Below are 17,951 nucleotides of genomic sequence, written 5' to 3' on the forward strand. Positions count from 1 at the left end.
GTAGAAGAACTTTGAAAAATGTGCTGTGTGTATACGCTGCAAACTTGATCCTGACACTGTGCATTGCCTTCTGCTAATTATGACTTTGGAGCATTAAGTCTTTAGTAATAAAGTGATTTAACCTCATACCAAAGTTAGATATAAATACAGGGCTCATTTCGAGGGGGAACGTGCAGGAACACACCTGACTCTCAGCCATTTTGGACCCCCTTTTGGCCATTTTCAGCCCCTTTTTGCCATTTTGGCCCTGAGTGGCCAGGATTGGGTCCAAAGCATTCAGGATAGGTGATGTCAGGGGGTGTGGCATATACAAATCAGTTATGCTAATGACACATTTCTGGTGATGTCGAGGGGTGTGGTATATGCTAATGAGCTATGCTAATATGTTATGCTAATGAGTTCCTCCAGCTCTTTTTCTACAAAATTACCCCTGTATAATTACATTCAACAAACGTGCCAAACCAAGGTTGTTGTTTTTTTAAAAAATGGAGTAATTTTCATTTAACAGGAAATAGTTGGCAAACACAGTATTGTCTTCCATTGCTATGAGCGTTTATGCATCTGTGCATGAAATTTGAACTGTTCTTCATTTTGCTCAGTACTGAATCACCACATTAAACTGACACTAAGACGTCACAAGGTTGGCCATTCCCGATTGGAATTAGATTTCGGCAACAAGGCTGCTGTTAAGGATAACTTTCTGTTATATTTTGGGTTCTTAGACCCTTCTGGCACTCTGTTTTAATTTATTAAACTTCTTAATTTGCACACTCGTTCCTTTTTGTTTAAACTGTTACAGATTGTGAAGAAATTCCTTCTACCCTAGAATGCACTGTAATAATTCAGTAATTGGTCTGCACTCTGAGCTGGGACCCTGTTGTAAGCTTTTAGCTAGAAAACTGGAACTCTACAGGAGATGAGTCAGCCCTCTCTCAAGACCAGAGCACTCCAGAGCTTAGCTATGCAAATGGCTCTAGCTGAAGTAAGAACAAAAGCTTTACTATTTCACACCTTGCAGGAATGTCATATCTATTGGGACAGCCAACGGCTAGATAGTAATTTCTTCCCCTTGGAGAGGAGGATCAGTACCAACTCCAGAGGGGGATAGACTCTCAAAGGGGAGTGTATAAATTATCAAGACACTGGGAACAAGCACTCTTCTGTTGGGCTGTTACTCTTACACTCATGTCTTGAATAGGTTATCCAGGGACTCGATCTTAACCATGTGTTGAGGGACAACGGGAGAAGTTCAGACTGTGGGAATGGGACTTGCAAGTCTGTTCCTGCACATGGGTAGAGTAACTCTGTTGTAAAAGAGAGGGGGGCATGGAAACTCCCAAAGTTTGCTTGTTTTGAACCACGGTGTTTGGATGGATGTTTCCATTAAAATATCCCCCTTTTCATCTCATGGGTTCTCCATTTCTCCTTGGCAGACATTCTCGCAGACTGGTTGTGCCACCGTGTAGGCCAGAAGGCTTGCAGATTTGCTTGGGGTCTTATGTGTGCATGGGTGGGGGCATCCCCCATCTCCATCTGCTTTGGAGTAAGAAGCATATCCCTGCTGTGAGATGGCAGCGGTTGGCTTGTCTCTGCCCTGCAGTTACTGACTTTCATTGACGCATGTGAAATTTGGCTGCTGGTCCTGAAGCCCAGTTTGAAGGCATCTGTTTCTAAACGGAAAAAATGTATTGAAGTTGAAATTCCAACTCTGTATTGTTGACAAGACTGTCCATTGAGAAGGACAGGAGAAAGGAGAATGGCGCTTACAAGTGATCCATTTCCCCGCCTGTCTTGTAGGAAGAAGGTGTAAAGGATGCATTTTCCACGTTCTTTACACCTACAGATGAAAACACCCTTCAGCCATGTTTCCTTCTGTGTTCAGAGTTGGAAACTGAATTTATAACTCTGTATAACTGTTCTTTATAACTGTTTCGGTCATTTCCTGTTTCTGGTCATTTTTTTTTTGGTGGTTTTCCTTATGCTCCGGGAATTGGGAATGTGATCTTCCATTTAAAATTTGCTTTCCTCCTATCCCTTGGGAAAAATATATTTTTCTGTTATGAGACTGTTCATCTACAGGAAAACGGGAACGGGGGAGAGTGGTTTGCCAATAAGTATCAAACCCTCTCATTAGCATATGGTCAGGTTGCTTGGCCTGAAATTGATTCCCGTATTTTGTCGGTGGAAAAACAGAGATTTGAACGTACATAACTACAGCACAGTGAAGACTGGGTGAAGGAGGATATTACAGCTCAGTAGCAGAGCAGAAGGTTCCAAATTTAATCACAGCACCTCCATTTAAAGGTAGCATGTATTGGGAAATACGTCTCTTGGCTTAAGATCCTGGGAAGCCGCTGCTAGTTAGACAACACTGAGATAGATGGACCTGTGCTCTGAGTCCGTGTTAAGGAAGCTTTAAGTAAAGAATATCTGTTCATATGAGATGATTACGTGTTTTGCCAGAACTTCATGTTGTTAATATGGGCGTTATAAAATGAGTAATGCATGCTGATAAGATACTTGATGGGACTCCATATTGTAGTACTCATATAAAAAATTTCTGCTCATTTTGTAGATTGACTTCTGAACAATTAACGTGACCATGGGAGATATGAAGACCCCAGACTTTGATGACCTCCTTGCGGCATTTGACATCCCAGATATGGTTGACCCTAAAGCTGCTATTGAATCTGGACACGATGATCATGAAAGCCACATAAAACAAAACGTACACACTGATGACGATTCCCACGCACCCTCGTCATCAGATGTCGGTGTAAGTGTCATTGTGAAAAACGTGCGGACTATTGATTCTTCTGAAGGAACGGAGAAGGATGGGCACCATTCCACAGGCAATGGTTTGCATAACGGGTTTCTAACTGTATCGACTCTCGAGGGCTACAATAAAGAGGAAGGGAAGTCTCTGAAGGATGATACCTCCGTCTCGGAGACGACGTTGAAGGAGTCTGCCTTCAACCAGTTTAGCCCAATCTCAAGCGCCGAAGAGTTTGATGATGATGAAAAAATTGAGGTGGATGATCCTCCTGATAAAGAAGAGATGCGTGGAAACTTCAGAGCAAATGTATTAACGGGGTCTGTCTCCCAGCAGGAATATGAGAAGCTAAAGGTACTTGGAGGAGAAAACCTCATTAAACCTGGAGTGGCAAGTTCAGGCAATGCAGAGAAAAACAAAGTTGTTAAAAGGGACTCTGAAGCAAACTCAACAACTTTAGGTATGTATGAACCTTTTAAAACAAGGAAAATAGATGATAAGCTGCTTAAGGAAAACTCTGAAAAATTACTTGAAAATAGGGCAATTGATGGAAAAATGGGCACAGAGAAAGGGGAAGTAACCCTTGCCAGTGTTTCACAGTCAAAAGCAAAAACATCAGCAAAACTTTCCTCGTGTATTGCTGCAATTGCAGCACTTAGTGCTAAAAAAGCAGCAACGGACACCAGTAAAGACCCACAGTCTAATTCAAGAGAATCATCTCCGTTGCCGAAAGATATGAATGAAAGTCCAAGGGCCTCTGACAAATCACCTGAATCTCAAAGTCTCATTGATTGTGCTAAAAAATCTTCAGTGAAACAGCCTGATAGTCCCAGGAGTATATCGAGTGAAAACAGCAGTAAAGGGTCTCCTCAGTCTCCCGCAGGCTCAACACCAGCAATTCCAAAAGTTCGCATAAAAACCATCAAGACGTCATCTGGGGAAATCAAGAGAACGGTGACAAGAGTGTTGCCGGAAGTTGATTTGGACAGTGGGAGGAAACCAGACCAAGCTGGTTCCATGGTTGCATCTGTGACATCACTGTTGTCCTCTCCAACTTCTGCAGTCCTTTCTTCTCCCCCTAGGGCACCTCTTCAATCAACAGTTGTCGCCAATGCCGTCACGTCAGCGGAACTGGCTCCCAAGCAGGTCACCATTAAGCCTGTGGCTACTGCTTTTCTTCCCGTATCGGCCGTTAAGACGGCAGGATCACAAGTTATCAATCTGAAACTGGCTAACAACACAACGGTGAAAGCCACGGTGATATCCGCTGCATCGGTACAGAGTGCCAGCAGTGCCATTATCAAAGCTGCCAACGCGATACAGCAGCAGACTGTTGTGGTGCCAGCGTCGAGCCTTGCCAGTGCAAAACTTGTGCCAAAGACGGTCCATCTTGCCAACCTTAACCTACTGCCTCAAAGCGCTCAGACCACTTCTGAGCTCCGCCAAGTGCTAACAAAACCTCAGCAACAGATTAAGCAGGCAATAATTTCAGCAGCTGCTTCGCAGCCTTCTAAAAAAGTATCTCGAGTCCAGGTGGTGTCATCTTTACAGAGCTCGGTCGTTGAAGCTTTCAACAAGGTGCTTAGCAGTGTTAACCCCGTCCCAGTTTACATCCCGAACCTCAGTCCTCCTGCAAATGCAGGCATCACTCTGCCCACCCGTGGTTACAAGTGTTTGGAGTGCGGGGACTCGTTTGCTCTCGAAAAGAGTCTGACGCAACACTACGATAGGAGGAGTGTGAGAATCGAGGTCACCTGCAATCATTGCACGAAAAACCTTGTTTTCTACAACAAATGCAGCCTCCTTTCCCATGCTCGTGGACATAAGGAGAAAGGGGTTGTGATGCAGTGTTCCCATTTGATTTTGAAACCGGTCCCAACAGATCAAATGATAGCTTCTCCTACAAGCAATACTTCCGTTGCATCGTCTGGTCTTCAGAGCCCTGGTGGTGTGGGCACCCATACTGTAACAAAGATACAGTCTGGCATAACTGGGACAGTCATATCAGCTCCAGCGAGCACTCCTGTTCCTCCAGCTATGCCTCTGGACGAAGACTCATCAAAGCTATGCCGGCATAGCCTGAAGTGTTTGGAGTGTAATGAAGTTTTCCAAGATGAGACGTCTCTAGCTACGCACTTCCAGCATGCTGCTGACTCAAGTGGACAAGTACAGTATCTCACATTTTGCATATATGTGGGCAATTTTGTACTTCTGCCTGTTTTCTTTTTCTGTACACATTCTTTATTTTGATAATTTCAGATGGGTAGCCGAGCTAGACTGTGGCAACAGCAAGATAAAACTAGAGTCCTGTGGCACCTTAATGACTGGCAGAATTTATTCCCAACTTTCTCCAGAATAAATTTCGTTAGTCTTTGAGGTGTCGCAGGATTCCAGTTTTATTCTTTATCGTCTTCTTGGTGTTAAGAAAAGTGTCAAAAGACTGGAGCAGCATTCTTTAAAATGGGGAGAGAGGGGTGAAGCATGAAACTTTTGGAAACAAAAAGGATACTTTAGTTATTTCTTTAAAGAACAAAATGCTCTTAAGAACTCTTGACTAGCCTCGTAAGTGACAGTCTTATTTATTTGGTTTTATATTCTGGCCCATGCTGAAAACTCAGGGTGGCGTACAACAATCTAAAAGCTATGGCCAACCTAACTCTCAAACAATTAAGTATTCATATAAAACCTTCTATCAGATCCCACGGACTGGATGAAATCTGTTGCTGTGGAGGTAGCTATTGAATTTCTTTCATTTTTTTGAAATCTCAAAGCACCCATAATTCTCAATAGGTAGGCTTCCGTTTACAGATCTCTCTGCCCATAATACTTAATAGTGCCAGTAAAATTAACCCAGACTGCAGATTTTGTGCTTACGCTCATAGCGGGGGCGTCATCTTTCAGCACCACAACTGAGGTCCTGTCTCTTCCATGTTCCTCATCGGAAACTATATAAAGGGGTCATTTGTGCCCCAAAACACACACCAGGGTTTTGGACAATGCATCCTGGCCCTGTACTTATGGTCCACCCTGGACTCTTGGGCCTCATCTGTGCTGTAGCTCTCATGACTGAGTTTGTAGCCCAAGATATGCAATGACTACTCAGGACTGTCCAGGAACTTGGTGAAGTCTTCTGCCCTGGGCCAGAAATTGAATGATTTTTTTCCTGCCTCTGGTAAGTAACTCCAAGGGAGAGGAGTCCCTTTGTGGCCAAGGCCACAGCTAGTGCGTAGATTTGACACTCGGGCCTTATTTATGTTGAGAGTGTGTGACTGACCCAACATCACCCAGCAGGTTTCCATAGCAGAGTGGGAATTCAAATTTCGGTCTCCCATGTCTCTGATCTGACACTCTAACCACTACTCTATGCTGCTTCTGATGACACATGCCAAGTCTTAGAGGGGCGTCTAAAGATCTGGTTCCATTTTGGATTGTGACAGTATGTTGTTTGGTCAGGAGTCTGATCCAGAATGAGTTTGCTGTGGAGGAAAACCCAAAATAAAGTGTCTGAACCCTCATTATCAGGTTGAGGAATTATCCTTGCATAAAATTTCAAGAAATTTCAAGAAATTTCAAGAAATTTCAAGAAGCTATGGGGAAAGGGGAGCTGTTTTTCTCAGGGGTAGGGATTGAAATACATGCAGTATGTGCTTGCTTATTAAACTTACTTGAACAATATAAAATGCATACTTTATAACCTTGCATATGAAATTGTACTATTTGGCAGCGCAGTTAAGAAATTTAAAGTTGTAAATACCGGAGTTTTCTATGAGCAAAATTGCAAATACAGCTGCAGTCTTCTGTACCCTGTTGCTGTCTTTGCACATGTATCTTAGTTTTGCCCTCTGAATGATAGGAAGAAATAAAAGTTGAAAATAGAAAACACACATTTTCATAGTAAACAAAATATGTGTCCTTTGGACCAGAAACAGTCTCATACAGCCATAACCAGGCTAGGTGGATATTTGGATATTAAGTGAAACTTGGTAACTTTACAAACATCAAACTCTTCAGTTGTGTTAAACTAGTCACATTTAAACAATGAATACATACTTGAAAGTAATATCTTTGATTACAATATTTACTGGAATTATCATTTTCTAATGCTGTAAATTGCCTTATATAAAGAACTTCCTACTGCACTTGAGTAAAGCCTTGTCTTAAAAGGCATTTCGCTCATTAAAAATGAGAAAGTATTTCCTAGGAGTTTTTTTTATTATTGTTCTCTCCAAACATTTCATATTGGAAACTTTAAAAAATTAACAGTGCAATCCTATGGAGAGTTACTCCAGTCTAAGCCCATTGACTTCAGTGGGCTTAGACTGAAGTAACTCTTCATAGGATTGCATTGAAAGTCTTTTAGGGGGGGAATCAGGAAAAAGTTTCCCCCATTTCTCCCCCCCCCCCCTGAAATTCACATCTGTATCTCCACATCAGAAATTGGGAATTGGTTTGCCTTAATTTTCCAACAGAACAATTTTTAACAGATCTACCTAGAATCCCACTGAAGTCTACTCAGTGGGATCTACACCTAGGAAGGTGGTTTTAGAATTGTACTGATAGAGTCAGGGCTCATTTCGAGGGAGAACGCGCAGGAACGCAGTTCCGGCAGTTCCCCAAAGAGGTCACGTGTCAGGTGGCCCTGCCCACCTGGCTCTCGGCCATTTTGGGCCCATTTCAGCCTGGATTGGGGCTGAAACAGCCCGGATCAGGCCTCTGACAGGTGGTGGATCACTCTCCCACTCAGCAGTGGCCCGATCCTGACCATTTTGGGGCCATTTTCAGCCTTTTTTTTTTTTTTTTGCTATTTTGGGCCCAATGTCGGCCCTGAATGGCCAGGATTGGGTCCAAAAGAGCCAGGATAGGTGATGTCAGGGGGTGTGGCATATGCAAATCAGTTATGCTAATGACACACTTCCGGTGATTGCAAGGGCCGTGGCATATGCTAATGAGCTATGCTAATGAGTCCCTCCAGCTCTTTTTCTACGAAATGACCCCTGGATAGAGTACAATCCTGTGCAGAGTTACTTCAGTTTAGGCCCGTTGAAATAAATAGGTTAGACAAATTTTCATAGAATTACTTTCTAGCAAGTTCACGGCCACACCGAAATTAGAACTTTGGATTTTATCACAGCTTCGTTGTTAACTGCTATTTTGCTTACCCTTAAAAATTATTTTTTAAAAATATTTCTCTAAGCAGAGAACTACATCTGGTTGTCATTATGTGATTCTTTATTAGCATGTTTTATTTCTTTATAAAACCCAGCTACTTGGGGGGCATGTGAGATGTGGATGGGGGGGGGTGCTTTTAATCCTTTCATCTTGACCTGTTTCCTCACTGAAAACCACAGTTCTCACAATGTTTTTGCCCTCTTTGGGAAACATTAAGATATACAGTCTCCAATCAGATTTTTTAAAAAATGGGATGGGGATTTTTAGTGGGAAAATCAGCTGGGGGGGAAGGGTTAAAAAGACCTTTCCCCCAGTGTTCCCATTTAAATCACAACACCACATGTAGTTTGTAAAAAACAAAAGGTGAAATGTTCTTTAAAAAGAGACTGATATTACCTTCACTTGCAGCTTACTATTTGAGTACACCATGTGCTTTCTTTTTTTAAAAAACGAGTTCTGTACAGAGAGTACGAATTAGGAAAATATACAGCATCAGCAGAGACTCCCTTTCCGGTATACACACCCACACAATCCTACTGGATCAGGTTTCCCAACAAGGACTTTCACCCTTGGTAGAGATCTTTCTTCTTTGCTGCTCACTAGGTAGAACCATATGTGGTGGAGATTGCATGAATACAATGGAATATTGCAGAATATTAGTGTAAGAATTGTTGTGTAAGGGTTGCACCACAAAGAATGCTTTGCGTATTCCCTCTGCGTGTACACATAGTTTGCAGTGGGTGAGAGTATATGGCTGCTCAATTTTGGTGGTCATGGAACATGAGTAAGAAGATTATCTCAAACATCCCAAAGTTATGCCAATGGTCCACCTAGCCCTGTACCACCTCCTAAGGCTGGCGGTACATCTGCACATCTGATCTCCAAGAACTTCCTCAGGTATTCAGTATCCAACAAGTGGGGATAGAGGGGTTCAGTCTGGTTTTTCCAAATACATCCTCCTCCTCCTCCTTTCCGTGGTAGACTTTATTTGACATTAAGTTCACTGGCTTTTTGTTTAAGATCTCTGCCCCTAGAATGTATTCTAACAGTTCATGCTTTAGAATGGTTCCCTTCATTTCAGTGGGATCGGTATGACCGCAGTCCTTGATGATAACACCCCCAGACACACAGCATCAGATACCACCTTTGGCTAACCTCAGTTCCACATGTGCACAGTTTCTGATCTGCTAAGACAGATACAGCTCACCCGCCATCTCTGGTGGGTCAGTGGCATTGATAAGTTATTTCTTCTTGCTGCCTTCTTGCTGTGATTTTGGAAAAAGAGGAGCGTTGTCTAACACCTGGGACAGGTAGGCTTGTTAGGCCAGCGTGTCAGACATGGTGGAGGTCAGATCTATTCCTTACCATAGCAACCAACTGTAATGGGTTGTGTTGATTATGAAGCCTGTTTAAACAACTTGAAAATCATTATATGTAATTCTGAACTGGGTCCGAGGGTACGGATCAAAAAATCCACAGTGGGGCCAGGGACAGGTGGGATTTTTCCTCAGTCCTATAGGAAGCCACAGGTTTGCACAAAAATCTGAAATCATTTTTTAAAAAATGCATTGTTGGTTAACCCCCCCCCCCCAATATAATAAAAGCAACTTCTGTAGCTTCAAGGGCTGAATGCACACTGATCTCGTGAGATGATACTATGAAATCCCAGTGGCCATTGGTGTGTGTGGGGGGGATAGGATTTGCTAGGAAAGCACAACAGTATTACCAGCCCTTTAAAGCCTTGGTGTCTATCAGTCAAAGGGGAGGGGGGCTGAAAAAGATGGAAGAGAGGGAAGGAAGCTGTTAAAGGGGAAGGAAGAAGAAGCTGAAATGTGGGAGAACAGGAAAAGGTAGGTAGGTGGGAAAGAAGTAAAGGGGAGGGGCTGCCAGGAGAGGGAAAGAGACAAAGCCGAAGATGGGAGGGGGAGCAGATAAAGATGGGTAGGCTAGGGGTGGTAGTGGAGAGCGCCCTCAAGTCATAGGTGACTTATGGCAACCCCTCGGGGGGGGGGGGTTACAGCAAGAGACGGAGGTGGTTTGCCATTGTCTGCCTCTGCAACTCTGGTCTTCGTTGGAGATCTCCCATCCAATTACTAACCAAGGCTAACCCTGCTTAGCTTTTGAGATCTGATAAGATCAGGCTCACCTGGGCTATCCAGGTATGGGTAGGGAGTGGGTAGGAGGGAGGAAGAGAAGGAAGTGGAGAAAAGAAAAAGAGGGAATCTTGTGGGGAGTGAGATACAGGGAGAAAATAGGCCCCCTCACACGTCCTCTATTTGTGTTTTATACTTTGCATTTTGAATCAAGAGTTTTCTGCAATGCAGTATTTTATTTTTTTTTGGCAAGTGCTGGCAGTAGTTTTGTCATTTGCTTGTATTGCACAATGCAGCCCATTAAATGTGTGCCTCTTAATAATTTGTCAGTTGAGGGGCATGACCTGACATACTCTTTGGTTGGATTTTCAGCTGTTAAATTTTGCATATAAAGTTTGTTTTGCATTCTGGGCACTTGACTTCTGAACTCCCCCATTAATGTGTAAAGAAATGCTGCCCCTGGCTTTCAGAGCATCATAAATAGTAAAGAGAAGTGCTGCTTTATGGAAGGTTGTGTTTTTGATGCTGCTTTTCATATATCTAATGACTGTTCAGTAGAAGGCTGATTTTTCTATGCTACTGTAGATTTTGTAGTAATTTTTTTTGCCCTGTATCAAAGATAGAAATAAGATTAAATCACATGCCATGAACAGGGTTTTTTTTCCAGTTTGCAAAAGTTTTACATTATAGTAAGCTGATAAAGAACAAAATGAAGTACAACAATGGGGCTCTTACATATCACTGTACACATCCTCCTTAGCCATGGCCTGAATTTCTTTGATGCCAGGGAATGTTCAAAAACATCCCAACTTCTCAAGTGAAATTTAAACACAGAACTTAGAAACAGAAAAGTCTGCATGTTATTAGGCAGACACAAAGAGTTCAGGTACATGTATTTGTGTGTAAGAGAAAATTTACAGTGTGCTCGCTTCCTTCCTCTGGGATATTTGCATCATTTCTAGGTGAATGGCATTGCAAGGGAAAACAGAATACAGTTTTGTTTAAGATAGTGTGCCAGAATATACTCTTGTGCGCCAGAATACACTGTTGTGCTGCCGGTAAATGTGAAGAAATAAGGAGGATAGAATTTAAAAATAAACTTAGCCAAACAAAGTTTGTTACAAAAAAGCTTAGTATCGTATTGCTATAGTCTTCTGCTTGTGTAGAGTTTCTCCTCACTGGAAGCAAATAAAATTTGTGATTTTTAAGACAAGGTGGATTACAGTTCCCAGAATTTCCCAGGATGTGTGTCTATAACAAAGTTCATAGCCAAGCAAACTTTGCAGATGTTTTGCCCTCTGAACTATCAAAATGTTTCAATGACATAGGCATCTCTTAATGTCCCCTATCAATAACATAGTTCCTCCTGCTCTTTCAGTAATTTGCTTTGTGGTTTCCCCCCAGCCTTTCCTTCTGTTCCTTCTCTCTGTGAGGGATAATAGTACTGAAGAACACTTCTTAAAATCTTCTCCACTGGGTCACAAGATGAGGAACAAAGCCCATTCAGTGGTGCCGTGACCTATCATATTAACCGTGCTGAAGTGCTTGTGTATGGGAATCTTCCTGTTGCCACATGTTTAGGGGATAATTGTGGGAAGGTCAGAGAGTGCAATGGGGTGGAGGAAATTGTTGGCCTGGAACACTCTTGCATAAACCGTGCCTTTGCAAGGAAAAAGTCAGAGTGCTTTGGAGAGTCATAACAACGAACTCCCTACCCTGAATTCCTTAAGGTCAAAAAAAGAGAGAGAGAACCCTCTAAATAAAATATACAGTCATTCCCGGAGAGTAATGAATATTTATTGATGCAATATATGTACACTCACGCATCTGCGTCATAGGGAAGAATGTGTGCCTCAGCAGTACTGCCTCTGCTTCGTGTATGGAAGGCTTCGGCTCCTAGCAAGTGTTGGGAAATGCCTTTCTCTGTCTGAGACTTCAAAGAGCTGCTGGTCAACATAGAAAATATTGAGCTGTACGGGGATCCATGGTCTGATTCAATATAAGACAGCTTTCTATGTAGTTCAAAAGCTGCCATCAGCAATATTTTATACAAATACATTTAACATGAGTAAAAAATAGATAATGTCCATGTGTTCAAACAGCCTTGAAGAAAAGGATGACATTCTTGATCAACAAGTATGACTACTTAGAGCCAAACTACAAGTGACGAATGACACAGGTTGGACACTTGTCAGCTTCCCTCAAGTTTTGGTGGGAAATGTAGGCAGCTTGGCGGAATGTTGGACAAGCGACAGTTGAAAAGTCCATTGGACAGCAGTCAGAGAGCCAAGCTGCAAGACCAGGACGCCTACATTCCCCATCAAAACGTGAGGGAAGCTGACAAGTGTCCAACTAGTGTCAGGTGTCACTCGTGGTTTGGCTCTTAGTGTGGCTATTGGTGGGAATGATTTGTCTGGTTAATTCTGAGAACAAACCCAGGAGGCTTGGGCAAACAAGCTAGTTATGAAGCCTCTGAGAAAACAGTTCCCATTTTGTTTGATTCTTCTACTGTGGCAGACGGGTGTTTTTTTCAAGGTGCCAAGGTGTGTGTCTGTGCGAGGGATCTTCATTATAGCTTTTGACAATATTTAAACAACATCCAAAGTTTTTTCATTGAGACATTTTAGTTATGCTACTAGACTGTTCGGGCACGTGCCTATTATCTCTCTTTAACTGTCATGATATAATGTGAGGTATGATACCTCCATGAGTTTTGTTTCATGAATGTGTGCGTGTGTGTGTGTCAAGTGCTGTCGTTTCTGACTTATGACAGCCCTATGAATGAAAGACCTCCATAATGATCTATTTGTTAACAGCCTTGCTCAGATCTTGCAAAATGGAGAGAATGTGGCCTCCTTTATTGAGTCAAGTGAATGTAGGTATGTCACATTCTGGAACTGACAATATTATTTTATTTAGGCCATTCTTTCTTTGTTTTACTTCAGTGGTTTATAATTGAGGCAGCCCTTCTGTGCCTTTCTTTACTGTTTTGTTGAATTTTTTCAGTCCTATTTCGGATCCAGAGCCAGGATCCAAAAGCCCTTTCCTGAGATCCCAGGATTCGTTCCCATTATTATCTGGAACACAAAACACCAGTTCCAAGCAACCTTCTCACTTTCACCATTGCATAGCCACCTTTTTGGCTCTAGCACCACTTGAGCTGCCACAATCTCTAGACAGAGTGCTGAGTGACTAGTGAAAGGAAATATACAAACCTTTGATTGCAGCATTGAGGATCACTATATTCAATTCTCAACCAGACCCTCATGTGTGGTTCAAAAAAAATCCACACAATGAGGCAAGGGATGGGGGGCGGGAGGGGTTGTTCTATAACTTCAGGTTTGCAGAAAAACATGAACACTTAAAAATTTGGAGCGAAGGTTTAACCCCTTCAAAATAATAAAAGCAGTGTCTGTATCTTTAAGAGATGAATGGCCACTCAAATCTCGGAAGACTGTTATGAAATCTTAGAGGCCGTTTGTGGGGAGGAGGTTGGTAGGTAACCACAATAATATTGCCAACCCTTCCAGGCCTTGGTTTCTGTCAGTCAAAGAAAAGAGGTAAAAGATAGAAGGAAGAGGAGGTGGCTGAAGGGAGGAGAAAATAGAACAAGATGGTTGAGTGGGTGAGACAGAAAAGAAGGAAAGAGGGTGCTAGGAGAAGTTAAGGAGGAAAAGATGGGCTGGGGAGCAGATAGAGGTAGGTGGGTGGATAAGAGGGAAAGAAGCATGAAAAGAGGGGCTATGGGGGCTGCCAGGAGAAGGAAAGGAGCATACTGAGTGGGGAGTGGGATACAGGGAGGAAATAAGGTGCCCCCCACCCTGCAAGTCTTTGTGGGTCCTCCACTTGTTATGCCTATTATCAAGGTCACAGCTGTATAAATGAGACCATTTTTGTTTTCACAACAGCAGCTCTTGCTGTTTAGGTATGGAAGCGCTTAGAAGTTAGAACAAGCTACAAACTTCTGTTCTCAGGCCACCAGACTTAAGGCTTCTCCTGTGTTATCCAAGACCCTCTGCAGCTGTTAGTGTCTAGAGTGGAAATGATGAAGGCTCTCTCATAGTGTTGGGTAAAGGTGCAAACTTTGCAAAAGTTCACAGAGGTGTTGCACCCAAACCGGAGTAAAAATCCTTTTTTCTGACCTATTCACTGCTATCCTCCTTGAATTACAAAGATTTCAGTAAGTTTGTTCAGTAAGTTATTGATTATGTGCTATACGTGTGGGGAGGTATACCCTCCCAGTGTGGCAAGTGCAATTCAGTAAGGTTTCCTCTTTTTAAATGTATGTAATAAGAACCATCAATGCTTGTAAAAACAACCTTGGAGACAAGCTTCTGCAACAATATCTTTAGGAGGCCAGTGCAGATGTATGTCTCCTGATCTCTTAAACATGGATTAAGAGGTTGGCAGTGCACTCCTAAACAGAGTTAGCTCTAAACCCATTGGCCTCTGTGGACATACTCTATAAATCTGCTCAGGTTGGCACTGTGGGAATATAGTTGACCGTCCCCTCTACTCTGTTTTCCTCCCTTTTATGCAAGTTCCCTGCCCTGCCCTGGATAGCCCAGGAGAGCCTGATCTCGTCAGATCTCAGAAGCGAAGCGGGGTCGGCCTTGATTAGTAATTGGATAGACCTCCAACGAAGACCAGGGTTGCAGAGGCAGGCAGTGGCAAACCACCTCTGTTAATCTCTTGCCATGAAATCCCCACCAGGGGTCGCCATAAGTCAACTATGACTTGAGGGCACTCTCTACCATCACATGCAAGTTCCCTACTGCTTTTCATTGTTACCTGTTGTGTAGCATTATCTCTGTGCTGGCACAGATTCAGATGTAGCAACACAAAAGAGGTTGACAATTCATGTGAAAGCCTCTGAGATTGTCCCATCTGACTTAATTTTAAATGTGAACTACTTGAAACTTCCTGAGGTGGTAGTGGTGGTGGTTGTTCAAAACCAACGAGAATGTTGATGTTTAAAAAATTACTTTGCTAGCTGCTATGGCAAAGGGTACTTGTAGAATTGCATAAAGTGGCTTACAGTTTCTAGGCTGTCTACAGGTTATTGGCGAGCTCTGCTTCTAACAAGCTCTGCTTCATTTTCGAACTAAAAGCTAATCTGCCAAGAATGAGGTGGTAGGATTCAAAACCTCTTCAGACTATACATAGTGATGGAGTCATATTTTCCAGGGCTCCCTTGGCAAAAATTACCTTGCATGTGGTCAAGTGGCACTTTGGAGAGAAATATTTAATGTAGCTCTTTCTCTGATGGGTAGGTAGTTTATTACAAGAAAGGAAGTTTGGGCTGAGGGAGTACTGAAAATTTTGTCCCTTCATCTACCATCTCAAGTGGTACAGACCTATAGTGCAATCCTAGGCAGAGTTATTCTGGTCTAAACCCATTGATTTCATTGGGCTTTGACTGGAGTAACTCTGTTTAGGATTGCACTGATAGAGATGTAAAATTTCTGGAAATTTGGAAGCCACGGAGGGAAGAATTTTTATTCTTCAGGAAAAAAATGGACATTTCAGGAAATGCAGAAATATATGGATTAGTTAGTTTCCTAAGCAAACCTTTGTTTCTTTCACTGATTTAACATATAAAATGTTGTTACATACATCATTATCTAATGCTGTAAATGAGATAATGTTCATACTTCACATTTTGAGTAAAACCTAGTCTTTCGTTGCAGTAATTCCAAAAGAAAAAAAAAGGGTTTTTTAATGTTCCCCCAGTTTTCCTAATGGGAAAAAACTTTTTCATGCTATACATTTTGAATTAGACAAATCTTGCCTTTAAAAGCATTTCAGAGAGAATATTCAAAAGACATTTAATAGGGTGTTTTTTTTTCAGTACTCCCCCAAATTTCCCAATTTTTCTGTTGAAAAAAAAATAGGGGAAAAGACTTCATGGGAAAAAACTTCCCCCCCATATTTTCCTCCGGCTCTCAATTCTCAATACAGGCTAGAATTCTGTCTGTTTGTTCAGGGTACTCCACAAGTACCCTTTGTCATAGCACCTAGCAAACTTTTTAAAAACAATCTATGAAAAAATATATATAGCTATCTATCTATCTAGGGGTCATTTCGTAGAAAAAGAGCTGCAGGAACTCATTAGCATAACTCATTAGCACAACTCATTTGCATATGGCACACCCCTCGACATCACCAGAAGTCTATCATTAGCATAACTGATTTGCATATGCCCCACCCCCTGACATCACCTATCCTGGCTGTTTTGGACCCAATCCTGGCCATTCAGGTCCGAAATTGGGCCCAAAATGGCAAAACGGGGCTTAAAATAGCCGAAAAGGGGCCCAAAATGGTCAGGATTGGGCCGCTGCTGAGCAGGAGAGTGATCCACCAACCGTCAGAGGCCCAATCCTGGCCATTTTGGGACCAATCCTGGCTGTTTTGGGCCTGATCCTGGCCATTTTGGGCCCAAATTGGGCTGTTTCGGCCCTGATCCAGACCGAAAAGGGCCCAAAATGGCCAAAAATCAGGTGGGCAGGGCCACCTGATGTGATCTTTTGGAGAACTACCGGAACTGCATTCCTGCACGTTCCCCCTCAAAATGAGACCTGTATCTATCTATACATTCATATGCATGTGTATGTATATATTCAGGGGAAATCAGTCTGCTACATGAGGTGGGTGAGACGAGTGACTGGATTAGCCAGCGAGGCCATTGAGAATTGACTTACATATGGATGAAGGAGTCCATAGCTGTATTGTTTTTAACTGTATGAGTTAGCATTAGATTAATTGCTATACAGAGTTAACTTTTCCTGCCTTCCTCCAGTGTGTTCAAATGGCAGACAATGGGCTCCTTATGCAATCTCCTGTTCAGGTGATAGCCCAACCTATGCCTGATTACGTTTGGAGATAGAACCTCATCAGCTACCTTAAGCCTATAAACCACTGTAGAGACCATACTTTTCACCAGTCTTTCCACTCCCAGCTTCATAGGGTTTTTGCCATGGGTAATAGGATCAGGGCGTGAAAACTTTGTTAAAAAAAGTATGATAAAGATTTTTTTTCTATTGCTGGGTTTTAATATTTTTAATGTTTTTATTATTTTTATTGGGCAGGTTCCTGCAGAGACGGCATTAAAAATTTTCTAAATATATAAGTAGTGGCTAGATATGGCAAATGTTTATATTTTTGCTAACCATTGCATTTTCTCCTTGAACACACACAGCACTTTTTTTCTGGGAAAAGAGGTGGTGGAATTCAGTGGGTTGCCCTCAGAGAAAATGGTCACATGGCTAGTGGCCCTACCCCCTGATTTTCAGACATAGGGGAGTTTAGATTGCCCTCGGAGCGGAGGGCAATCTAAACTCCCCTCTGTCTGGAAATCAGGGGGCGGGGCCACCAGCCATGTGACCATTTTCAAGAGGTTCCGGAACTCCGTTCCACCGCGTTCCAGCTGAAAAAAAGCCCTGAACACACATGAACGCATGAAGCTGCCTTGTACCAAATCAGACCATTCGATCTATTAAAGTCAATATTATCTACTCAGACGGTCAGTGGCTCTCAACCAGTGGCTCATTTCAGGTAGAGAGATGTTCCATCATCTGCAACCTGATCCTTTTAACTGGAGATTCCAGGGATCGAACCTGGGGCTTCCTGCATGCTAAGCTGATGCTCTAGCACTGTGCCACAGCCCCTTCTTAGGGGTGATCCTCCTGTCAAGCCTGGTTCTCTGTGTATCTGCCTGCAGAGATGAGGCAGGTGGTAACCAGAGACGGGGTCTTTTTAGTGGTAGCACCTCATCTTGAGGCTTGGCTGTCCTTTAGGCACCAGATCAAAACATGTCTTTTAACTCGAGTTTTAACAGAGGTTTCATACTTTTAAAAGTTGTTTTTATGATCTGCTTCTAACCTGAGGACTGTTTTATGAATATCATTTGAGGGTGC

General features: G+C 42.6%; 1 protein-coding gene across 1 annotated transcript in view; it reads left to right on the plus strand.

Moving 5' to 3' along the window:
• Positions 1-2,602: 2,602 nt before the first annotated feature.
• Positions 2,603-17,951, plus strand: part of ZNF532 (zinc finger protein 532) — a 39,565-nt gene continuing 24,216 nt past the window's right edge. The window contains exon 1 of the mRNA XM_054986970.1: positions 2,603-4,939. Coding sequence (XP_054842945.1) covers positions 2,603-4,939 — 2,337 coding nt within the window. The remainder of the gene's footprint in view (positions 4,940-17,951) is intronic.

The sequence above is a fragment of the Eublepharis macularius genome, chromosome 8 (assembly GCF_028583425.1).
Source record: "Eublepharis macularius isolate TG4126 chromosome 8, MPM_Emac_v1.0, whole genome shotgun sequence".
Classification (NCBI taxonomy): domain Eukaryota; kingdom Metazoa; phylum Chordata; class Lepidosauria; order Squamata; family Eublepharidae; genus Eublepharis; species Eublepharis macularius.